This window comes from Osmerus mordax, chromosome 4 (genome assembly GCF_038355195.1).
Source record: "Osmerus mordax isolate fOsmMor3 chromosome 4, fOsmMor3.pri, whole genome shotgun sequence".
NCBI lineage: Eukaryota > Metazoa > Chordata > Actinopteri > Osmeriformes > Osmeridae > Osmerus > Osmerus mordax.
In genome coordinates, this window is record NC_090053.1 from 16,118,871 (window position 1) to 16,138,743 (window position 19,873).

The 19,873-nt window shown below is 43.5% G+C and overlaps 1 protein-coding gene across 2 annotated transcripts in view; it reads left to right on the plus strand.

Moving 5' to 3' along the window:
* Positions 1-426: 426 nt before the first annotated feature.
* The window catches only part of LOC136942518 (calcium-independent phospholipase A2-gamma-like), a 33,630-nt gene continuing 14,183 nt past the window's right edge, over positions 427-19,873 (plus strand). The window contains exons 1-8 of one of the 2 annotated variants that reach the window (XM_067235438.1): positions 427-450; positions 994-2,293; positions 4,791-4,940; positions 5,405-5,556; positions 5,674-5,768; positions 9,583-9,754; positions 10,591-10,648; positions 11,195-11,386. In XM_067235438.1, the coding sequence (XP_067091539.1) occupies positions 1,061-2,293; positions 4,791-4,940; positions 5,405-5,556; positions 5,674-5,768; positions 9,583-9,754; positions 10,591-10,648; positions 11,195-11,386 (2,052 nt within the window). In that variant the 5' untranslated portion in view covers positions 427-450; positions 994-1,060. Of the gene's footprint in view, positions 451-990; positions 2,294-4,790; positions 4,941-5,404; positions 5,557-5,673; positions 5,769-9,582; positions 9,755-10,590; positions 10,649-11,194; positions 11,387-19,873 lie in introns of those variants that run through there. The other variant, XM_067235439.1, reaches the window with a different exon arrangement.

Consider the following 19,873-nt stretch of genomic DNA (forward strand, 5'->3'; position numbering starts at 1 on the left):
TGCAGATATTTTTCCTCAACTTCTTGGCCTCCAACAAAAAAGCATCCGAAACCGTCAGGGTATTTATTGCAGCACATTTGAACCGAAAACGGTATTTAATGCACAAAACAGTATTCAGATAAGTCATTATTTCACAGCTTAACATACAGTAGGCCTATACATAAAAGTAAACATCCTACCCTGAAGTATTGCCTTCGTCATATTTGCCGTCGCCCTTCTAACCAATCAACACGCATTTACCAGGGGTCATGTCTTTGAACAACCAATGGCGGGATAGATCAGAAACCACATGACCATTTATTTTCTTTCTGATGTCAAGAGATCATAACGAATGACCCCATCAACTCTGCAAGTTAGCATACCGTTAGCTCGTGTTTTTAGCACCAACTTGTTCATGTAGGAATTGACAGACGGAGAACTGCAGTTTTTGAAGCCGTCAATAGGATACTGGTATGTTATTTGACCTATTTGCTCACTTTCGTCATGTTGTATTTGGAAGTCTGTATTTATGGCTCACGCGAATGAAACTACTAGTACAGCAGTGGCTTGTATTTTCAGCTACAGTAACGTCAAGACTAATTTAGAGCTTGCTAATGGTAACCGTTGAATGTCCTTGGGTACCTTTCCTTGGTTCGAAATGACGGTTAACGTCCGTTATTATTGCTGCACATTAGTTAACTAGCCATATGTACACACAAGTGGTAGATATATATGTTTTAGCAACCTACTGTATGTACAGTACTGTAGCTAATGTCAGTTAGAGTAGAGCTTCTATCTTCCAAAATGTTGTTCATTTTTCTAACGAGTCACATGAATTACATTTTTTGTTACATAGCGAGTATGGGATTGTTTATTTTCATACTAGTTACAAACACGTTGGACTCCCCCATTCTATTTTGCTAGTAATTTCCATCAACTATAACTGTATAACTATTCCGTCTTTCATTTTTATTTTGGTTTATTTTATTCATGCATGGTTTTCTTGTCCATCAGCTTGAGGAAAGAATATATTGTTTCTTTGGAATGGCCTCATGAAACCTGAACACAAAGACTGTAAGGAATGACACTTAGATGGGCTCCAGATACCTGTGTTCTTAAGCTCAGCCGAGCTGTTAACTTGTGGCATACACAAGTTCAAAGACCAGCATATTTTCCATCGTCTCCTTTGCGAACACCTCATTGCAGGCTCCACGTAAGACAACCTTTTAGTCCCAAGGTTGGCAACCTCAGCTGGAAGCATGTCCAAACCAAAAAGAGCAGAGGACAAAAGGGATGGCTGTGCAGAGCTAGCCAGTTGAGGCAAAGGCTTGCCCTCCACACCAATGCCTACTGTTTGAACAGCTCAGCATCCCGCTGGTCTGCTCTGAGCCAACACATGTCGCGCATCAGGAGCACTCTGGACTCTGTCTCCAAAGCAGTGAGCGGGACGCACTCTGACCTCATCTCCAAAATAGCTAGACTCAAACCTAATGCCGTTAAGGCAGGGACAGATGTTGAGAATAGCCCTGAGGTAGCTCCCCAGGCTCGGGTAAGCCAGGTGAGTTCAACCATCCCAGAGGAAGCTTCTGACCCAACTGGTACAGCCGTCGGGCCTAGTGCTACTCTTGCATCTGCCACGTCTCCTCAAGCTACACCTGCCCCTACGCCCATCAATGTTATTCCTACCTCCACACATACCTCTAACGTTGGCCCGGCCAGTGCCACAGGCACCAGTGGGGGTGAGTTCAGGGACAAGAGACTCAGACGCGTTACGACCACGGTCAAAGCCACTGAGGCCACAAAGGTGGCTCAGGCAAAACCACCAGAGAATGTGTCCAAGAGCACCATTGTCTCCAAACAGACAGCGCCACTCTTCCACCCCAGCTCCCTCTCTGTAAACCTGGACGAGACCTACAATTACCTTGCTCACCACGTCAATGCCTACTTTGGGAGCAGCACAAAAGATGATGAGAAGAAAGCAGACAGTGAACACAGTGGTGCCAAGTCTTATCCTTCCAATCAACCCAGTGAACTCTTGCCTGTGTCAGAAGCTCCTGGTCCAAGTGCTGCAACTTCTCCAAAAAAGGGAATAGGGCACTACCTGTCGTACTCAGGCCCAACTGTCCAGGCGTTTGTAGGGAATTATATTGCTCCCCTGGTGCCTAAATTTCGGACTGAGGCCAAGAGTGCAGCTGTGGAAAAGGAGAAGCTTTTGCCAGCAAAGGTTCCGGCAAAACAAGAGGAGGTCCTGGTGAATAAGGAACAGAAGGCGTCTGAGGAGAAAGCTAAGAGACTGCTACTTCAGAGAGAGAAGGTAAACTCTGACCCCTACACAAGTGTGCCAGTGTTAACCTAATCTAAAACTTGAACTGGGTAGTCTTTCTGTCTTTTCTGATATTGTTTTAGTAGCCGTATCAGGGCTTGAAATTGTGACCATTTTAGTTGCATATTATGCTCCCGAAATTGTGTCTGTGTGACCTCAAAATATAGTTGGGAGCATATTTGTGCAAATAATCGTTATGGTGCGACCGGTTTTAATTCATTTACAAAACGTTCGCTAATCACTAATATAGCGGGACATAGCAGGACGACGAATGAGAAATACAAGGTGTTGCACTCAAAATACATCTATAACAAACATTTTAGTTGTGGTACTCCTACATTTTTGCTGGTGCTCCTAACTTTTTAAAGTTGGAAGCACTATTGTGTCTCTGATGTATGTAATGGGAGTGTGCCACATCTGATATGTCCTACCACTGTGTGTGATATTTGCTGGCATTCCAGTTGGAGTGTTCCTTGAATCACTCGTCCCAAATAACTGCTATTTCACCCATCTGGAATCAGGGAGCTAGATAATATGTGGACTTTGACAAACCTACATGTTGTAGCCTATACAGTTAGGTCCATAAGTATTTGGACATTGACACAATTTTCATCATTTTGGCTCTGTATACCACCACAATGGATTTGAAATGAAACAATCAAGATGTGCTTTAAGTGCAGACTTTCAGCTTTAATTTCAGAGTATTTACATCCAAATCAGGTGAACGGTGTAGGAATTACAACACATTTTATATGTGGCCCCCCCCTTTTTAAGGGACCAAAAATAATTGGACAAACTAACAATCATAAATCTAATTGTCACTTTTAATACTTGGTTGCAAATCCTTTGCAGTCAATGACAGCCTGAAGTCTGGAACCCATAGACATCACCAGACGCTGGGTTTCGTCCCTGGTGATTCTCTGCCAGGCCTCTACTGCAACTGTCTTCAGTTCCTGCTTGTTCTTGGGGCATTTTCCCTTCAGTTTTGTCTTTAGCAAGTGAAATGCATGCTCAATTGGATTTAGGTCAGGTGATTGACTTGGCCATTGCAGAACATTCCACTTCTTTGCCTTAAAAAACTCTTTGGTTGCTTTCGCAGTATGCTTCGGGTCATTGTCCATCTGCACTGTGAAGCGCCGTCCTATGAGTTCTGAAGCATTTGGCTGAATCTGAGCAGATAATATTGCCCGAAACACTTCAGAATTCATCCTACTGCTTTTGTCAGCAGTCACATCATAGATAAATACAAGGGAACCAGTTCCATTGGCAGCCATACATGCCCACGCCATAACACTACCTCCATCATGCTTCACTGATGAGGTGGTATGCTTTGGATCATGAGCAGTTCCTTCCCTTCTCCATACTCTTCTTTTCCCATCATTCTGGTACAAGTTGATCTTGGTCTCATCTGTCCATAGGATGTTGTTCCAGAACTGTACAGGCTCTTTTAGATGTTATTTGGCAAACTCTAATCTGGTCTTCCTGTTTTTGAGACTCACCAATGGTTTACATCTTGTGGTGAACCCTCTGTATTTACTCTGGTGAAGTCTTCTCTTAATTGTTGACTTTGACACAGATACGTCTTGATCTGGCCAACTGTTGTGAAGGGGTTTTTCTTCACCAGGGAAAGAATTCTTCTGTCATCCACCACAGTTGTTTTCCGTGGTCTTCCGGGTCTTTTGGTGTTGCTGAGTTCACCAGTGCGTTCTTTCTTTTTAAGAATGTACCAAACAGTTGATTTGGCCACACCTAATGTTTTTGCCATCTCTCTGATAGGTTTGTTTTGATTTTTCAGCCTAACGATGGCTTGCTTCACTGATGGTGACAGCTCTTAGGACTTCATATTGAGAGTTGACAGCAACAGATTCCAAACACAAATACCATACTTGAAATGAACTCTAGACCTTTTATCTGCTCCTTGTCAATGAAATAACGAACTCCCTTTATGAGGGAATAACATACACCTGGCCATGGAACAGCTGAGCAGCCAATTGTCCAATTACTTTTGGTCCCTTATAAAGGGGGGGGCCCACATATAAAATGTATTGTAATTCCTACACCGTTCACCTGATTTGGATGTAAATACCCTGAAATTAAAGCTGAAAGTCTGCACTTAAAGCACATCTTGATTGTTTCATTTCAAATCCATTGTGATGGTATACAGAGCCAAAATGATGAAAATTGTGTCAATGTCCAAATACTTATGGACCTAACTGTACATCGGGGGAAAGACAGAATGACACAACTTATGATTACAGTGGTTAACGGTCAATGTAAAGGCTTCACTCTTGGCCCTCACTTATAGTTATGCATAGCCTAAATGTTGGTCAATTACATAAACATGTTTATAGTTGTCTGTAACCCGATGCATGTTAGCCGTCAGCAGAGGGCTAAGGCTTCAGTTGAAATACGTAGTTTTACTAGGCATCAGAATCTGCAAGCAAATGATATTCTAACATCCTAGTCTGTTTGTTTGGGCTGTTCCCAGATCATCGCTAGGGTGAGTGTTGACAACAGAACACGGGCCTTGGTCCATGCTCTACACAGAGCCTCAGATGTAAGGATCTACATCAACAGGGTTGAGGACCTTAGCTATCATCTCCTGGAGTTCCCTGAGACACGAGGTGTAGCTGTTAAGGTACACCAATCCATATTCCTGCTTTCTTTGTCTTCATTTTCCTTCTTTCTTTCTCTCTTTTCTCTCTCTCTTTGCTACAAATCTGCTTCTGCAGTGAGTCATGCATGAGGATTAGAGGTTAGCTTGTCGAAACAGATAAACATTCCTTCTGAAACTACCTCTGAGGGAGACATTTGCTTTGTTGTGACGGTCATTTCGTTTCCCTTCATACTGTCACGCTGTCTGTTTCATGTTCCGTTGTTTACATTGACATTACAAACATGCTTATCTGCAATGCCTTGAGAATCCCCCCCCTCCCCCCCCCAACCTATTTTAAACTCCTCTGCCGCATGGCTCTGGGGATATCAGGGCGGCCAATGAATCTACTGAGTTTTAGTAGGGCGCATAGCCTAAGAAATACAATGGTCAGATCAGATGATACTTGATGGGAGTTGCTAATCTTCTGAGTCTGTGTTCCCCTATAGGAGAAGGTAGTCCAGTGCCTGCTGCGTCTGAGGCAGGCCAGTGACCCGGCTCTGAAGGCAGCAGTCTCCCAGGCCCTCACTCTGGTGGGCTATAACAACCCTGTCAATGGCCGCGGCATACGCATCCTGTCCATAGATGGAGGGGGAACTAGGTACTGCGTGCATGTGTGTCTATTCAAACATTCAGTTGGAGTTTTCTCTGATTGGTTACGGTCTCATTAAACCCTGTGTGTGTGTCTGTGTGTTCTTTCCTGTTTTCTGACTTTCAGAGGTCTGGTTGCTCTTCAGACTCTGCACAAACTGGAAGCCCTGACAGGCAAACCCATTTACCAGCTGTTTGATTACATCTGTGGTGTCAGCACAGGTATGTTGTCCTGAGTCCTGCCCTACTTCTGCTGTGTGCGTGAGTTTGTGTCCGTGTAGATGTCATGTAGGTAGGGAGTGTGGATTAACGCAAACAGAGTGAAACACTATGGCTTGGACAGGGATGAACCAATTTCCCATTGACCTATTTTCGGCTCTGGTCTTGCCTGACCTGATTGCCACTCTAATTTGAACCCTGTATGCACACCAGGCCATTTGTAGACATGCAGAGCAGATCTCTGTTCAATATTTACTCCTCATCCTTTTTTCTTTTTGTTATTTTAGTTATGTATAATACGGGTTATCATACTGTCTATTGTATGTTATCATCAAATAGATTATTAATTAATAATGACGCCACAAGAAGCTTAGTTGGGTACATTTTAAATCGCAGTTGTGGAAAGTACATGCCTGTGATATGAAGTATGGTATCATAAATGTTATACACTGTATGTATATTGTATTGTTTTGTCACTTTTATTTATTAATTCATTTAATTGTATTATTATTAAGTGCATGTTAAGTATGTTCAGTTACCACAAGGGGGTGCTGTTTACCATGTTTTATTTTGTAATTCACACTAAGTTCCTGGCATGGCTATGTGCCTATTTTCTCCCAGCACAGCAGATAGAAAAGGAATACATTCCCTCTTTAGAACACACCACAGAGCAGCTGCCTACAGAACTCCGTATCAGTCCTGGCCACTCCCCCTCCTGTCTCTCTCCCCCTTTCATTCACACTAATCCTCTCCACTCTGAGGTAGCCAGCCTAGCTCTTCCTTCTCAGACATCCAGCGTGTTCCGCTACTGTGTGTTCCAGCCAGTGTGTGTTCTCTCAGTGTGTTCCAGTATAGGTATAGCTCAGTGGGAGAGTATTTGACTGCAGGTCAAGAGGTTCGATTCACCCTCTGTATGCCACTTTAGATAAAGGCGTAAATGAATAAATACCAGATAAAGTGCCCACACTAAGAACACATCTGGGAAACATATGGGAGAGACTGTCCTGCAGGCCAGACTGGCCTCAGGCCCTGCCCATAATCTCAGCCTGCCATGCCAGCTTTGGGGATGGGGTCTCTGGACTCATGGCGACAGTCCTTCCTGCTGTCCTACACCCAGTAGTGTGTGTGTGGAGGGGGTGTTTATTGTGTGGGTGGGGGGGGAGCTTTTCTTTACCCACAGACTTCTTAGAGGATTCGGCCCTCGAGGACAAATTAAGGACACATTGATTTAGGAAATCCCTGTTGGTTTGGGTCAGGTTAAGAAAGAGCTGCTATTATGCATTAGACTGGAAGGATATGAAGGGGGTCATGAGAAAATGTTTGAGCTGCAGTGGATGAAGAGTCTGGTTTGGTTACAGCCACACTGACAGGTAAGCATGCGTGTCATGGGCTACTAGGCTAAATGGTGAATGACTCTCCGGCGCCGCCTGCGCCGGTGTATTTGCTGTTAGAAAAGGAGTCATCAGCCATGGTAGGAGTGGGTAGGCACTGTCCTAATATTATGCCATCCGGTCGGTTGGTTTGGAGGTCTCTATATAGAGCGCTCTCCCTCAGGATCCAGGCCACTTGACAACGCAGTTGGTGATGATGAGGTCAGCATCACACACAGGTTGGACATTGATGCTGTGCCTCCCCTTTCTGTTTATAAACTCCCATTCATTCTCATGAGGTGCTTGTATATGCACATGTGTGCAGTCGATTGCTCCAATAGTATTGGGCATATTCCCCAAAAGAAAAAAGCTGCGCTTGGCCTGGGCAATCTGGTTGTCCTTTGGAAAAGAAACAAATTCATTGACCAGGCTGGCCAGTGCGATTGACACATCTCTCACCACATCACACACAGCTGATTTCACCACTCCCATATAGTCACCAACAACTTGATAGAAAGTCCCACATGCATAAAATCAGAGAGCAATGAGGATCTGGTCTTCCACAGACAGACCGTGACTCCTTTGGGTTCTGTGTTGAAGTTTAGGCCTGAGAAGGTTCACAAGGTACTCTATATCAGCCTTCCCAAAGCGAAACCGGACATACAGCTCCTCAGTGGTGTATTGCTCCAGTGGCTTGGTACGTTCAACATGTATCCTCTCCTGGCAAAGTGGTGGTGGCGGTGGACAACACCTGCCATTTCACTGTCTCTCTGTGAATCCTCTGAGAAAGGCTGATTTATATGGCTGTGTAGTTGGTCTTTTCAAACACACCTATTACAACTGATTGGTTTTGGCTTGTGTTCAATTGAGGCAATTGGACCCAAGGCCTATAATTGATGAACAATGTTCACTATAGTAAAGCAACGGAACCATGGACTCAAGAAGCTGTAACTTCACTGCTGCTGAAACCAATGCACTACTAGAGGGTGTTCGGTGCCATTATGGAACAATAGTGGGAAGTTTTAATTCTGCTAAGGATACCAACAAAAAGAAAAATGATGTTTGGATTTTAATCACAGAAAATGTGAATGCCATAGGGTCTGGCCAGAGGAGGACCACAGACCAAATCAAATTGCGGTGGAAGAATCTTAAGGCCAGGGCAACAAAGGACCATGCTAAAGCCAAAAACCCACAAACAGGCAACAAGCCAGGGGAGATTACACAGATGTGGTCCTCGACATCATTGGAGGTGAGAAGTCGCAAGCTCTCCATGGTATTCAAGGTGTTGTGGGGGATGGCGAGCCTTGGATTGAGGAGGAGGAGAATCTGCCAGTTCCTCCTAAGGCTGATCCAGAGAGCGTATTTATATTGGATCTCAGCTCTGTTCCTGAGGAAGAAGCTGGATCTTCATTGGTTGAGCCAGTGGTAGTTGCCACAGGATCTCAGAGGAAAGGCTTGAAGCGCCCTTCATCAAACAAAGATGATGATGATTAAAAGGCACTTCTGCAAAAAGAGACTGAAAGGGCAGAAGCACAGCTTCGTCTGGCAGAGGAACAACTGACTCTGACCAAACTGCAGCAAACCAAGGCCAGACTTGAGATCCGCCTCCTAAAGGCTACGCTCAGACAAGCTGGTCTCTCCATGAGGAAGTCTGAAATTATTGTGGCGTATTTGACTTGTCTTTTTTATTTTTATTCAATACATCTATATTTGAAACTTGTTATAAATATCCTCAATGTACAGTGTTTGTGTTGTAGGTGTCAGATGAGCGGACTGCTGGAAGAGGATGGGGTGGGGTTTTTCTTGTTTTTAGTTTTTTTTTTTTATGTGTGTGTTTTCATTTCAAATAAAAATAAACTTATATTGACCCCACACTAGCTATTCTACATGTTGCTCTTTACATATCTATAGTTCTACATTGTGATTTCCTATCCTGTTTGAGCACTGGTTATCCAGATTTGGTGATCCTGAAAAGTTCTTATCCGGATCAGATTGATCCAATCCGATGTTGCTTTGAAAAACTGTCTCAAAAGTTAGATGGATTACGTGATCACGGATCGCAAAAAAAAGGATTACTAAATCCGGACAAATTTTATCCGGATTGAACCTTTTGAAAAACCGGGCCCTGGTCAGAAGATGGTAGTAAAAGGCTAGCAAGTTAGCCACACACACACCGCAGCAGTTTTTTGCCCATGGTGGCCATTTTAATCCTATCTAGTGGCAGTGGATGGATCATCCCAGGGTAATGATGCCCATAACGGATTATCCATCAGGCAATTAGCCTCACATCCAGTCTCGCTGAAAGCTCTGCACCCATGCTAGCCCAGAGTGGAGTGGAAGAATGAGGTTTATGTTGGGTCTTTTGTTTGCAACTCTTGATTCCTTGTTGACATTCTCATTCACTTACGTGTGAGTGTATGTGTGCGCGTGTGCATGTGTGTCCACAGGTGCCATCCTGGGCTTCATGCTGGGTGTGTTCCAGATCCCTCTGGATGAGTGTGATGACCTCTACAGGAAGCTAGGTTCTGATGTTTTCAAGCAGAACGTTTTTGTGGGCACGATGAAGATGGGCTGGAATCACGCATTTTACGACAGCGAGACCTGGGAGAACATCCTCAAGTGAGTCTGTCTGCCTGCCTCTGTATCCTCCACAAATCTCTTCTGTATGTCTTCAGCATCTTTGATAAATCAAATATTATACTGGATGGAATCATGTCCAGGCTCAGGGGGTAGAGAGGGTCAAACACTAATCAGAAACATATTTATTCACCAAGTAAGTTTGCACAAACAAGGATCATACTATGGCAGGTTGGTGGTTCGACCCCTGACTCCTCCCGTCCATGTGTCGTAGTGTCCTTGAGCATGACACTGAACCCCACGCAACATAGAAGGATTAAGTTGTAGTTACTTTATTTTACATGCATCATGTAGTTTCAGTGTAGGAGGTAGGCTACATCCCTGTGTGTGTGTGTGTGTGTGTGTGTGTGTGTGTGTGTCTGTATCTGTGTGGTCCGATCATGGAGCCCCTTTGAGTTCAGCTCTGAGCACACAACATTTCTGAACTGAATTCAGCTCTGAGCTGCTACACTTTTGAACTCACTGTAACTGGGCTAGAACAACTCCTGTAGTTAGGCCGAATACAGGAACTTGGCACAAAAAAAATCACCTTAGTTTTCCTGAGACAGAAAAACATCAGATAGACCAATTGGAGAACTATGACCTTATATCATGCCATTGTTTTGGGGCCAATGAAATAATCCTTGCAAAATTAAACTCCTATTTGCATCAAAACTTGCTACGATTTCTGTGTTGTTGTTGAACTTTGAAGAAGTTGAATTTGGACTTAGAATACCAGAATATCAGAACTTGGGAATAATATGCCACAGCAACAACATGAATCTAACTTCAGATTCATATAAAACAGTATGTAACAGAGCTTATTTAATTTGCCGCAGAGAGAAAATGGGCTCACATCTCATGGTGGAGACATCAAGAAACCCCAACTGCCCAAAGGTGAGCTTGATATCGTGACTCGCTCCTGCAGTGTCGGCCTCCCAGCCAACCCCTCCGGTCTTCCATAACGAGGTCCCAGCATCAAGCCTCTGGCTGCTGTCTCACTGGCCAGAACAGCCTTCCACTATCAACACATTTCTCTAATGTGCCTCCACTGCTGCTCTCGGGGGGCTGACAGAATTCCCATTAATGCCGTGCAAGGCTCTGGTATGACAGGGACATCATTAGTTGTCCCGTTCAGATATTGTGTGTGGCTCTACTGTGACTTTTCTGGTGTTAGCTAGGGTTATGCTTTAAGCTGTAATGAATCTTATAGCTGAGTTTTATTTGTTAGAGTGAACTGGAAGTTTAGCATTTATTTTGACTCGTATATACAGCTAAGATGTTATATTACACGGAATTAGGTCAATGCAACAGTGTATCATTTGTATTCTATGCGACAGCTTTCTGTAAAATACATAAATAAATTAACTTAATAAACTTTGCACGCCGACTTGTCTTATCAAACCAAATGGAAAACCATCACGTTTCCTTCATGGCCTGCAGGTGGCAGCAGTGAGCACCATTGTGAACCGAGGCTCTCTAAAGGCATTCGTGTTCAGGAACTACAATCTGCAGCCTGGGGTGAGATCCCACTACCTGGGGGGGTGCCAGCACAAGCTGTGGCAGGCCATCCGAGCCTCCTCCGCTGCCCCTGGATACTTCCAGGAGTTTCCCCTGGGCAACGACCTCCACCAGGTTAGAACTAAATAAGTGTTCAATTAGCTAATGCTTTTAACCAAAGTGATGTACCGAGGGGAAAATGAACCATTGACCTCTATTTCCAGTCCAGTGCTCTTAACCACTGAGCCGTAATCCACTGAGTTAGACCCAAGGTCACCCATAGGGGCTGGCACCAGCACAGACCTCAGCTCTTCTCAGACTATATGATCATATATCTGGAGGCAGAATCCCCCCGTGTGTTAAGACCCTAGTGAGTATATGGCCTCCTGTCTTGCTTCTCCACTGATCTTCACTCAGTCAGTGCTTCCGTTTGATACCTACATTCTCTGCATAATGCACTGGAGGAGTTTGGGGGATAATGTGAAAGTCATCAGTCCAGTAAAAAGGTGGAGGTCCATTTCCACCCCATCAGCTCAACGTTTCCAGGCAGGTCTGTTTTGACAGAAGGATGAGTAATGGAATTATTGAGAGTCAGAGACACTTAGCTGTGTCTGTCTAAACAGACGTGCATTAGTCCAGGAGCACAACATTGTACACACAGCACGCCCTACCACCCACCCCCTCTCAGACTTTTGACTGATCGATTCAGACGCTATGCCTCTCTGCAGTCCTCAGAGGGCCGGGCTTGAGCGGTCGTGAGCAAGCACTTTGTTGAAAGCGCTCGAAGGATCAAATCATCTTATTAAACTGTAGCAATATTCATTTACCTAGCACCAGTTTGCCCTCTACAGGTCAATATACACTCTGGTTGGAGATGGAAACACAGCCGTATGATCCGCCCATGTGGATGAAGTTGGTTTGTGTGTGCGTGTGTGTGTGTCGGTATCAAAGGCTGAGTCCTGTGCTGGTGCGCCTCCACACTGTTAATTGGAAGCGGTGTACATGTGCTCCAGTAGTAGTTGAGCAGAGAACAATCTGGAATGAAAGGGAATAGCTGATGAAAACACAGCTGTGCTGGAAGTGTTCCCAGCCTGCCGTCTTCCAGGTTTCACCCCCGGCCCGCCCCCTCCTACTACTCCCGGCGATGCATATATTAGTCCAGTTCCCGGCTCTCCTCATCTCACACAGTCTGACTGCAACATCAGACTCGTTGGAAGGGGCGAGCAGACAAGCTCATTACCGAGCTGTTTGTCGAGACTCTGCTAGCTAACCTAATAGCTGGGAAACCGCCTGTTCGGGAATTTGGGACACCGCAGGAAGTTACGCGTGTTGACTTTGAAGCCTCAATTGCAAGGTCTTCAGTCTTTAGCTTACTGCTGTCAGAAAGCCTGTAAGAGGGAAATTATTCAAAAGCACTTCAGTCAGGCTTCATACAATAACAGGAATTCATTATTCCTTTTTTCACGACAACGTAAGGTCAGATAAAAACGAATTCATGAAATTCTTGATTACATAAAGGTCTTTATATAGGTTTGTATACCAGGACAACTGTGAGTGTCATGGTAGCCCCTACTTCCTTACTGTATAGAATGATCTACCAAAATAGAATGGTAGAATGTGTATTGTGATGCTCTGTCTCTGAGTTTAATTAGCCTTTGCTTCGTGTGGGACCAGTAGGCCTCAAAGAGTTTAAAGTTCGGGTTGTGGAAACTACTGGCCTATGACTTATAAATCAGGTGGACAGAGTCACTAACCATTTCAACGGACAGCTGTGTGGGAGGTGCTTTTCCCAAATTGATTGTCGTACAGTAGGTCAGGTCAACACACTGACTAACCCACTCGCCAGATGCCCGATTGGTTGCTTGGCCCAGTGCTCAGCTCAAAGGGCTAGCCATCCGATGCCAGTGGAGCATAATGTGGCTGTTTGATGTCCGAATTCTCCAGTGAGGGAGTCATTTCGCCCTTTTCCACTGGCGCCTACAGAGTATTGCACAGCACAGATATTCCCAGTGCAACACAATCCTCTTTTGTGTCCTAAGTGTAATAAAACGGCCCTGCCATGTGCTGAACAAATGCCAGAATTCATAAACAGCGTTTTGAAGAAGGTTTTGATTGTCCTTAAATGTCTATCCAGGATTTTCGACAGGATTTAAATTCAAACCGTGGTGAACATGACATTGTGTGTGACTAGGACCAAGACCTTTTGAAGCACTGCAGCCGGAGCAGGCAAGACATTATCACAGCTCAACACTCGTCTCCGTAGCCATGGAAGAATATGCCTCTGAGAAAGAGGGAAGAAGAAAGCGAGAGGAAATATGTTAGAGTGAAAGAAAGGAGGAGGAGCGCGTCTTACATTAATGCCTCAGTTATCTCTGCTCCTCAACACCACAGAAGACCCAGAGGTTGACAAAAGATGTCAGGGCCAAGATTCTCGCTGCACGGTTGTCATGGTGTCACCCTTGGCGCCTGGGAGGAATGGGGCATGTTTTGTGTGCCAACCTCCTCTTCTCTCTGACAGAGGCCTGAGATCCTGTCTCACCTCCCAACGAGGGCTCGCAGTACCCCAACATGGCGCCTTCCTAAAGAAAGACCTCTTGATGGCTAGCAGAACGGAGGTTGTCACCCCGTCACCTACTAACTCCAAACACTGTCACTCAGTTATACCACAAGGAAGGCAAATGCTGATTTGAAGAACTCTCAGCCCAAGGATTGAGACATATGTTCATCAATTTCCTTTGCTGAAGACATAGAGACATGGAAGACAATATCCATTCTTTAACATTAGCGGAGACGATGGCCGAATCCGAATGTCATACCCCTACCCCTAGCCCTTATTTTACGCATTCCCGTGAGAGTAAGTGGTGTCCCAATAATCAAATCAAATCAAATTTATTTGTATAGCCCTTTTTACACGCAAGCATGTCACAGAGGGCTTCACATATGCCCATAGAACTGCCCCTCAACCAACCTAAACCCTCAAGGAAGACAAGGAAAAACTCCCAAAAAACTCTCAACAGGAGAAAAAATTGAAGAAACCTTGGGAGGAGCAATTCAGAGAGGGATCCCCTCCTCCAGAGACGGTTGGTGAGAGAGAGGGGCAGAACACAGGCTAAACATAGTCATACAGTGTCGGTGGGTTTTTAAAACACCAAAATCCGTTGTTCAACTTTATAGATGTAGGACAGGACCGGGAGACTCGCGACCAGGTCCAGCGTTGGCTGACCGACGACCAGGCAGGTGCTGACAACTCAAACCCCCCACACCACAAGGGATGTGTGTGGGGGGGGACAGAGAGAGGAGAGCAGGGATTAGAGAATGCCAGGAGCAGCTAACAGTTACAGTCATAATAGAATGAGATCCCCACCGGTCAAGTGTGGACTGGTGCAGCAATTTAACAGAGCAAAAAAGGGGAATTTGATGCAACCCCACACACCAAGACAGCGACAGCCCCCCCCCCCCATTTGGAACATGAAATCTGTTCCAGGGGAAGAGAACTCTAAAATAAGTTATACTTATAGAATAAGGATGGAAGCAACCCGTCCCCCGTTGCCTCCAACTAGTAACATACTTACCTTTAACAGTCGTAGAATTGACTAAACAATAACGTTTTTAACCTAACAGTAAACTCCTTAATTGAGACGGGTAATTTGTTCCAGAGAAGAGGTGCTCTATATGAGAACGCCCTACCTCCAGCTGTATTTTTCTTAACTTTGGGAACCACCAGATAGCCGGCATCTTGAGATCTAAGTGTCCTTGCGGGGCAATAGGGTGCAAGGAGACCGGAGAGGTACAGTGGTGCCAATCCATGCAGAGATTTCTATGTTAGTAGTAGAACTTTGAAGTCAGCTCTGGCTTGGATAGGGAGCCAGTGTAGAGAGACAAGAGTAGATGTTATGTGATCAAACTTTCTTGATCTGGTCAATAGTCTAGCAGCAGCATTTTGCACCCGCTGTAAATTTTTTAGGTGGGTAATTGGGAGGCCAGAGAACAACACATTGCAATAGTCCAATCGGGACGTAACAAATGCATGTATTAGTTTTTCGGCATCATCCTTTGAGAGAAATTTTCGTATTTTGGCAATATTACGTAGATGGAAAAATGCAGTTCTGGTAATTTGCTTAATATGGTACTCAAACGAAAGGTCTGGGTCCATTGTGACTCCTAAATTTTTTACTAGCTGGCTTTGAGAGACTTTGACGCCGTCTAGGTCTAAGGTCAGATTGGGAAAAATATTTCTATATTTTTTAGGACCGAAAATTTGAACCTCGGTTTTATCCGAATTTAGAAGAAGTAAATTTGCAGTCATCCAAGCTCTCAACCTAGAAACACATTTTTCAATAGCATGTGGATATTCTCCAGACTTTATAGACATATATAGCTGAGTATCATCTGCATAACAGTAAAATTTACCCCAGAGCTTCTAATTATGTTTCCTAAAGGCAGCATATAGAGAGAAAATAACAGAGGGCCTAGAACTGAACCCTGTGGTACTCCGTATTTTACAGTGGAGCTCCTGGATGAGCAGCCATCATAGTGGACATATTGTGATCTATCAGATAGATACGATCTAAACCACTGAAGTGACGTACCAGAAATCCCAACATAGTTCTCCATACGTTCCAAGAGAATCTCATGATCCACCGTGTCAAAAGCTGCACTTAGGTCTAAAAGAACCAGGACAGAGATAGAACCCGCGTCAGAGGCTAACAGTAGATCATTGACTACCCTGGCTAATGCAGTTTCAGTGCTGTGGTGGAGACGAAATCCAGACTGGAGAGGTTCATAAAGCTGATTTGAGGAGAGGTGCTCAGTGAGCTGTTGTGCCACAGCCTTCTCAAAAATTTTGGAGAGAAATGGCAAATTTGAAATTGGCCTGTAGTTGCTAAGACAACCTGGATCCAGGTTTGTTTTTTTAAGAAGGGGCTTAATAATAATTAAAAATTGTTTGAAATCGATGGGGACTGGGCCAATTACAATAGATTCATTAATAATACTAAGCATGGGTGGTCCAATAATAGGGAGAAGTTCCCTACAGAGTTTAGCAGGGAGGGGACCGAGAAGGCAGCTAGTGGGTTTCGAGGAGTCTATCAGCTCGATGAATGCTTCCATAGAAATAGGGTTAAAGTGAGTGAGAGCCTCAACATGCAGCATGCTTGGTATAGGGGAAAGTTCAGTGTTGATGGCCACTCCTCCAGGACAAGTCTGTAGTTTGTCCCTTACTGCATAGATTTTTTGGTCAAAGAAATCTAAGAAATCATTGGGAGAGAAATCTGAACTAACACAGAGTGTACTTTTCTTAGTGAGACTTGCAACAGTATTAAATAGGAACTTAGTGTTGTGTTTGTTCTTACTAATCAACCTAGAGAAATAATCTGATCTGGACCTGATGAGGACATGCTTGTACTCCATTAGGCTGTCCTTCCAGGCGGAAAACCTCCAATTTAGTGGTACGCCACTTATGTTCTAGTTTTCTAGTGGACCTCTTAAGAGTGCGGGTTTCCTCTGAATACCATGGAGACCACCTGAGTGAGACCTGTGGAATACATTAGAGCAGTAAAGGCCTTACTTAAAGGATCTTTTGGGTCATCCACATGAATGTTAAAATCACCCATAATCAAGACGTTATCAGTATATGTCACAAGATCAGCACTAAAATCTGCAAATTCCTCCAGGAAGAGGGAATACGGGCCGGGGGGCCGGTATAGAGTAACTATACAAAATGAGGGAGGGGGGCCAGGAGTAGTAGCATTATTCCTTTTTTAAATAGTTGGTGGTTTCATGCAAATTATTTCAAATGATTTAAAGGTATTTACAGATTTTAGGCTGAGGTTGAAGCTAGCTTTATATATCATAGCAACACCACCACCTTTCTTTGATACACGAGGGATGTGTGAGTACGCAAAATCCGGAGGCGATGCTTCATTCAGGGGGGAATATTCATCAGGTTTTAACCAGGTTTCGGTGAGTCCAATCAAGTCCAGGCTGTATTCAGACATTAGATCATTAATCAAAACGGCCTTTGTGGATAGAGATCTGATGTTTAGGAGCCCAACATTCCAGTATGGGTTTTTGGCAGATTTAGACGTAGATAATTCTTCTGAGAAGGTGGCACTGTCATCAGAAAACTGGGGGAGCAAGGCTGAATACATATTAAATTGGTATAATTCCTAATACTTGAAGGCCGAAATTTAGAGAAAGGGCGGGGGACCGACACCGTCTCAATGGGAGAAACGACATCAGCAACCTCACTGACTACACTACAAGCTAGGCTATCGGGCCCCCAACAGCTCACAGCATACCTATCAGACTCTCTAAGAGATTGTGGCCCGGCTTGTTCTAGTGAGTGTCAGGCCTGCTCTAAAATAGCTTCAATATTCCTAGACAATAGGAAAGCACCTCTCCAGCTCGGATGGAGCCCGTCACTTTTCAACAAGCCAGGTTTGGCCCAGAAACGAGACCAATTGTCTACAAATCCTAAACCCTGTTCTGAACAGAAGCGAGCCAACCAGCGGTTAAGAGAGACAAGTCTGCTGTAGATCTCGTCAGTCCCCCTAACAGGTAGTGTTAGGGGGACTGACGAGATCTTTCAAAAATACTCTTTTTGATCAAGGGCTAGGACGAAGGGGTATACAAACCAAGTGAGTTCGGGAGCTTACTTGAAACCAAGGGGTATGTGAATACTCCGCTACCTGCAACAATGGCGGACAGATCACCCAGAGTCCCATAAATATCTTCGGCATAAATAATTGATAAAGAAAAGTTAAAAAAAATTGCTAGTTTGCTCCGCTAATGTTACATTGCTGATTTGCACAACAGTCCCGCATTTCTCTAATTAGCCTTGAATGGACTCCATGCTTGTCTAGAGTTTTAATTTAACTCCATTACCAGCGAATTTCAAACGAATTTCGTTTAATTTCAGTGCACTAGCTGCTTTGGAGACATCGATATACGTAACAGTAACCAAGTGGTGTCTCATTTCATAGGGCTATGTAGCCCTTACCCCTCGTGACACAAGGGCTAGGGGTAAACTAAAGGCTACTACCGTATTTTTGGGAAAATAATCCACATTTTCTATAAACCGCACCCCACCAGGATGGGAGCTTTGTGTTAGTAACTCGAATATAAACCGCACTGGAATATATGCCGCACTTGATACGGGAACAATGATACAAAGCAATGCACGACACGAGTATAGGCTAGGCAGTACAGGATGCTGTTGTGTAACACCCCTTACAAAAAAGAAGTATACTTCAAGTTTATTTTGTTAGTATACTTAGTATAGAAAGTATACTATTATCATGGTACTTAAGAGTATACTAGCAGTGTACTAAAAGTGTACTTATTTATATACTATTTTTGTACTAAGTAAACTGAATTGGCCCACTTTTTACATTTACATTTATTCATTTAGCAGACGCTTTTATCCAAAGCGACTTCCAAGAGAGAGCTTTACAAAGTGCATAGGTCACTGATCATAACAACAAGAAAAACATCGCGAGTAGCCAAAACATGAAGCACACATTGTGAACAACCAAAGTAAGTGCCAAAGGGAAGAACCATAAGAGCATGTAGTTAAACAAGTTACAATTAAACAACATGAACAGCTATAAGTGCAAGTGTACCTGTGGAAAAAAGCAAGCAACAGTAATAAAACAATATATCACAGCGAGAACAAAAATTAAATTAAATTTAATTTTAGGTCATTTAGTACACTTTAAAGTACACTTATAGTGTATTTGAGGTTTACTTTTGAATACTGTAAAGTAGCCTGTGTAGTGCACTTTCAGTTCATAAAGTATATTTCCTTAAGTACTTCAAAGTATACTTTGGAATACTCTAAAGTAACCTGTGTAGTGCACTTTCAGTTCATGAAGTATACTTCCTAAAGTACCTCAAAGTATACTTTGCAATACTTTCAAGTGCATTTTTAATTAATGTAAATTCACACGCCACTGATCTTGCGTCGCCAAGTAACACCACATATCCTTAGCTGAAAGAAGCTAATTATTGTGTATACACTAAAGATGAAATAATCCAGCTCCTCTTATGAAACGTAACACATTTAATTCATGGTTACAATGGTAAACCGGCACATCAATGACAATTACCACGCATCAAAACACTACATTCTAAGCAGACACATTAAAAAAACTACATTCATGAAGTTACCGCCTTGCATCATGGGAATTGACCAGCCAATGAGCCACGCCATCTTCATTTTTTCACGTCATTATTTCGTTCTTCAGTCAGTTTGACAGTATAACCTTCAAATGGACAATGCAACCCTTCTGTCTGCTTCTTTCTCACGTAGCTTTCTCGTTTTTTCCATTAATACTCCAATTGATAATTATTAGTATAAGAGTAGAGGGCTTCAAAAAAAAATTATAATTAAGGTTACAGCTTCAGTACGAAAAAAGATTCAATGTGCAATGCATAATAGATTTTCCTAGACATGAATAATTAGAATGAGATGGATCTAAAGAATTTAACCTGTAATGTACTTAAAAATTATTTTGACTGTTTTTGCTGTATAATAATAGAAAATGTACATCCTACTCCAGAAGAAATGTATACAATTTTATGTTTCGAAGCATACTTCTTAAAAGTATATCAAAAGTGAAC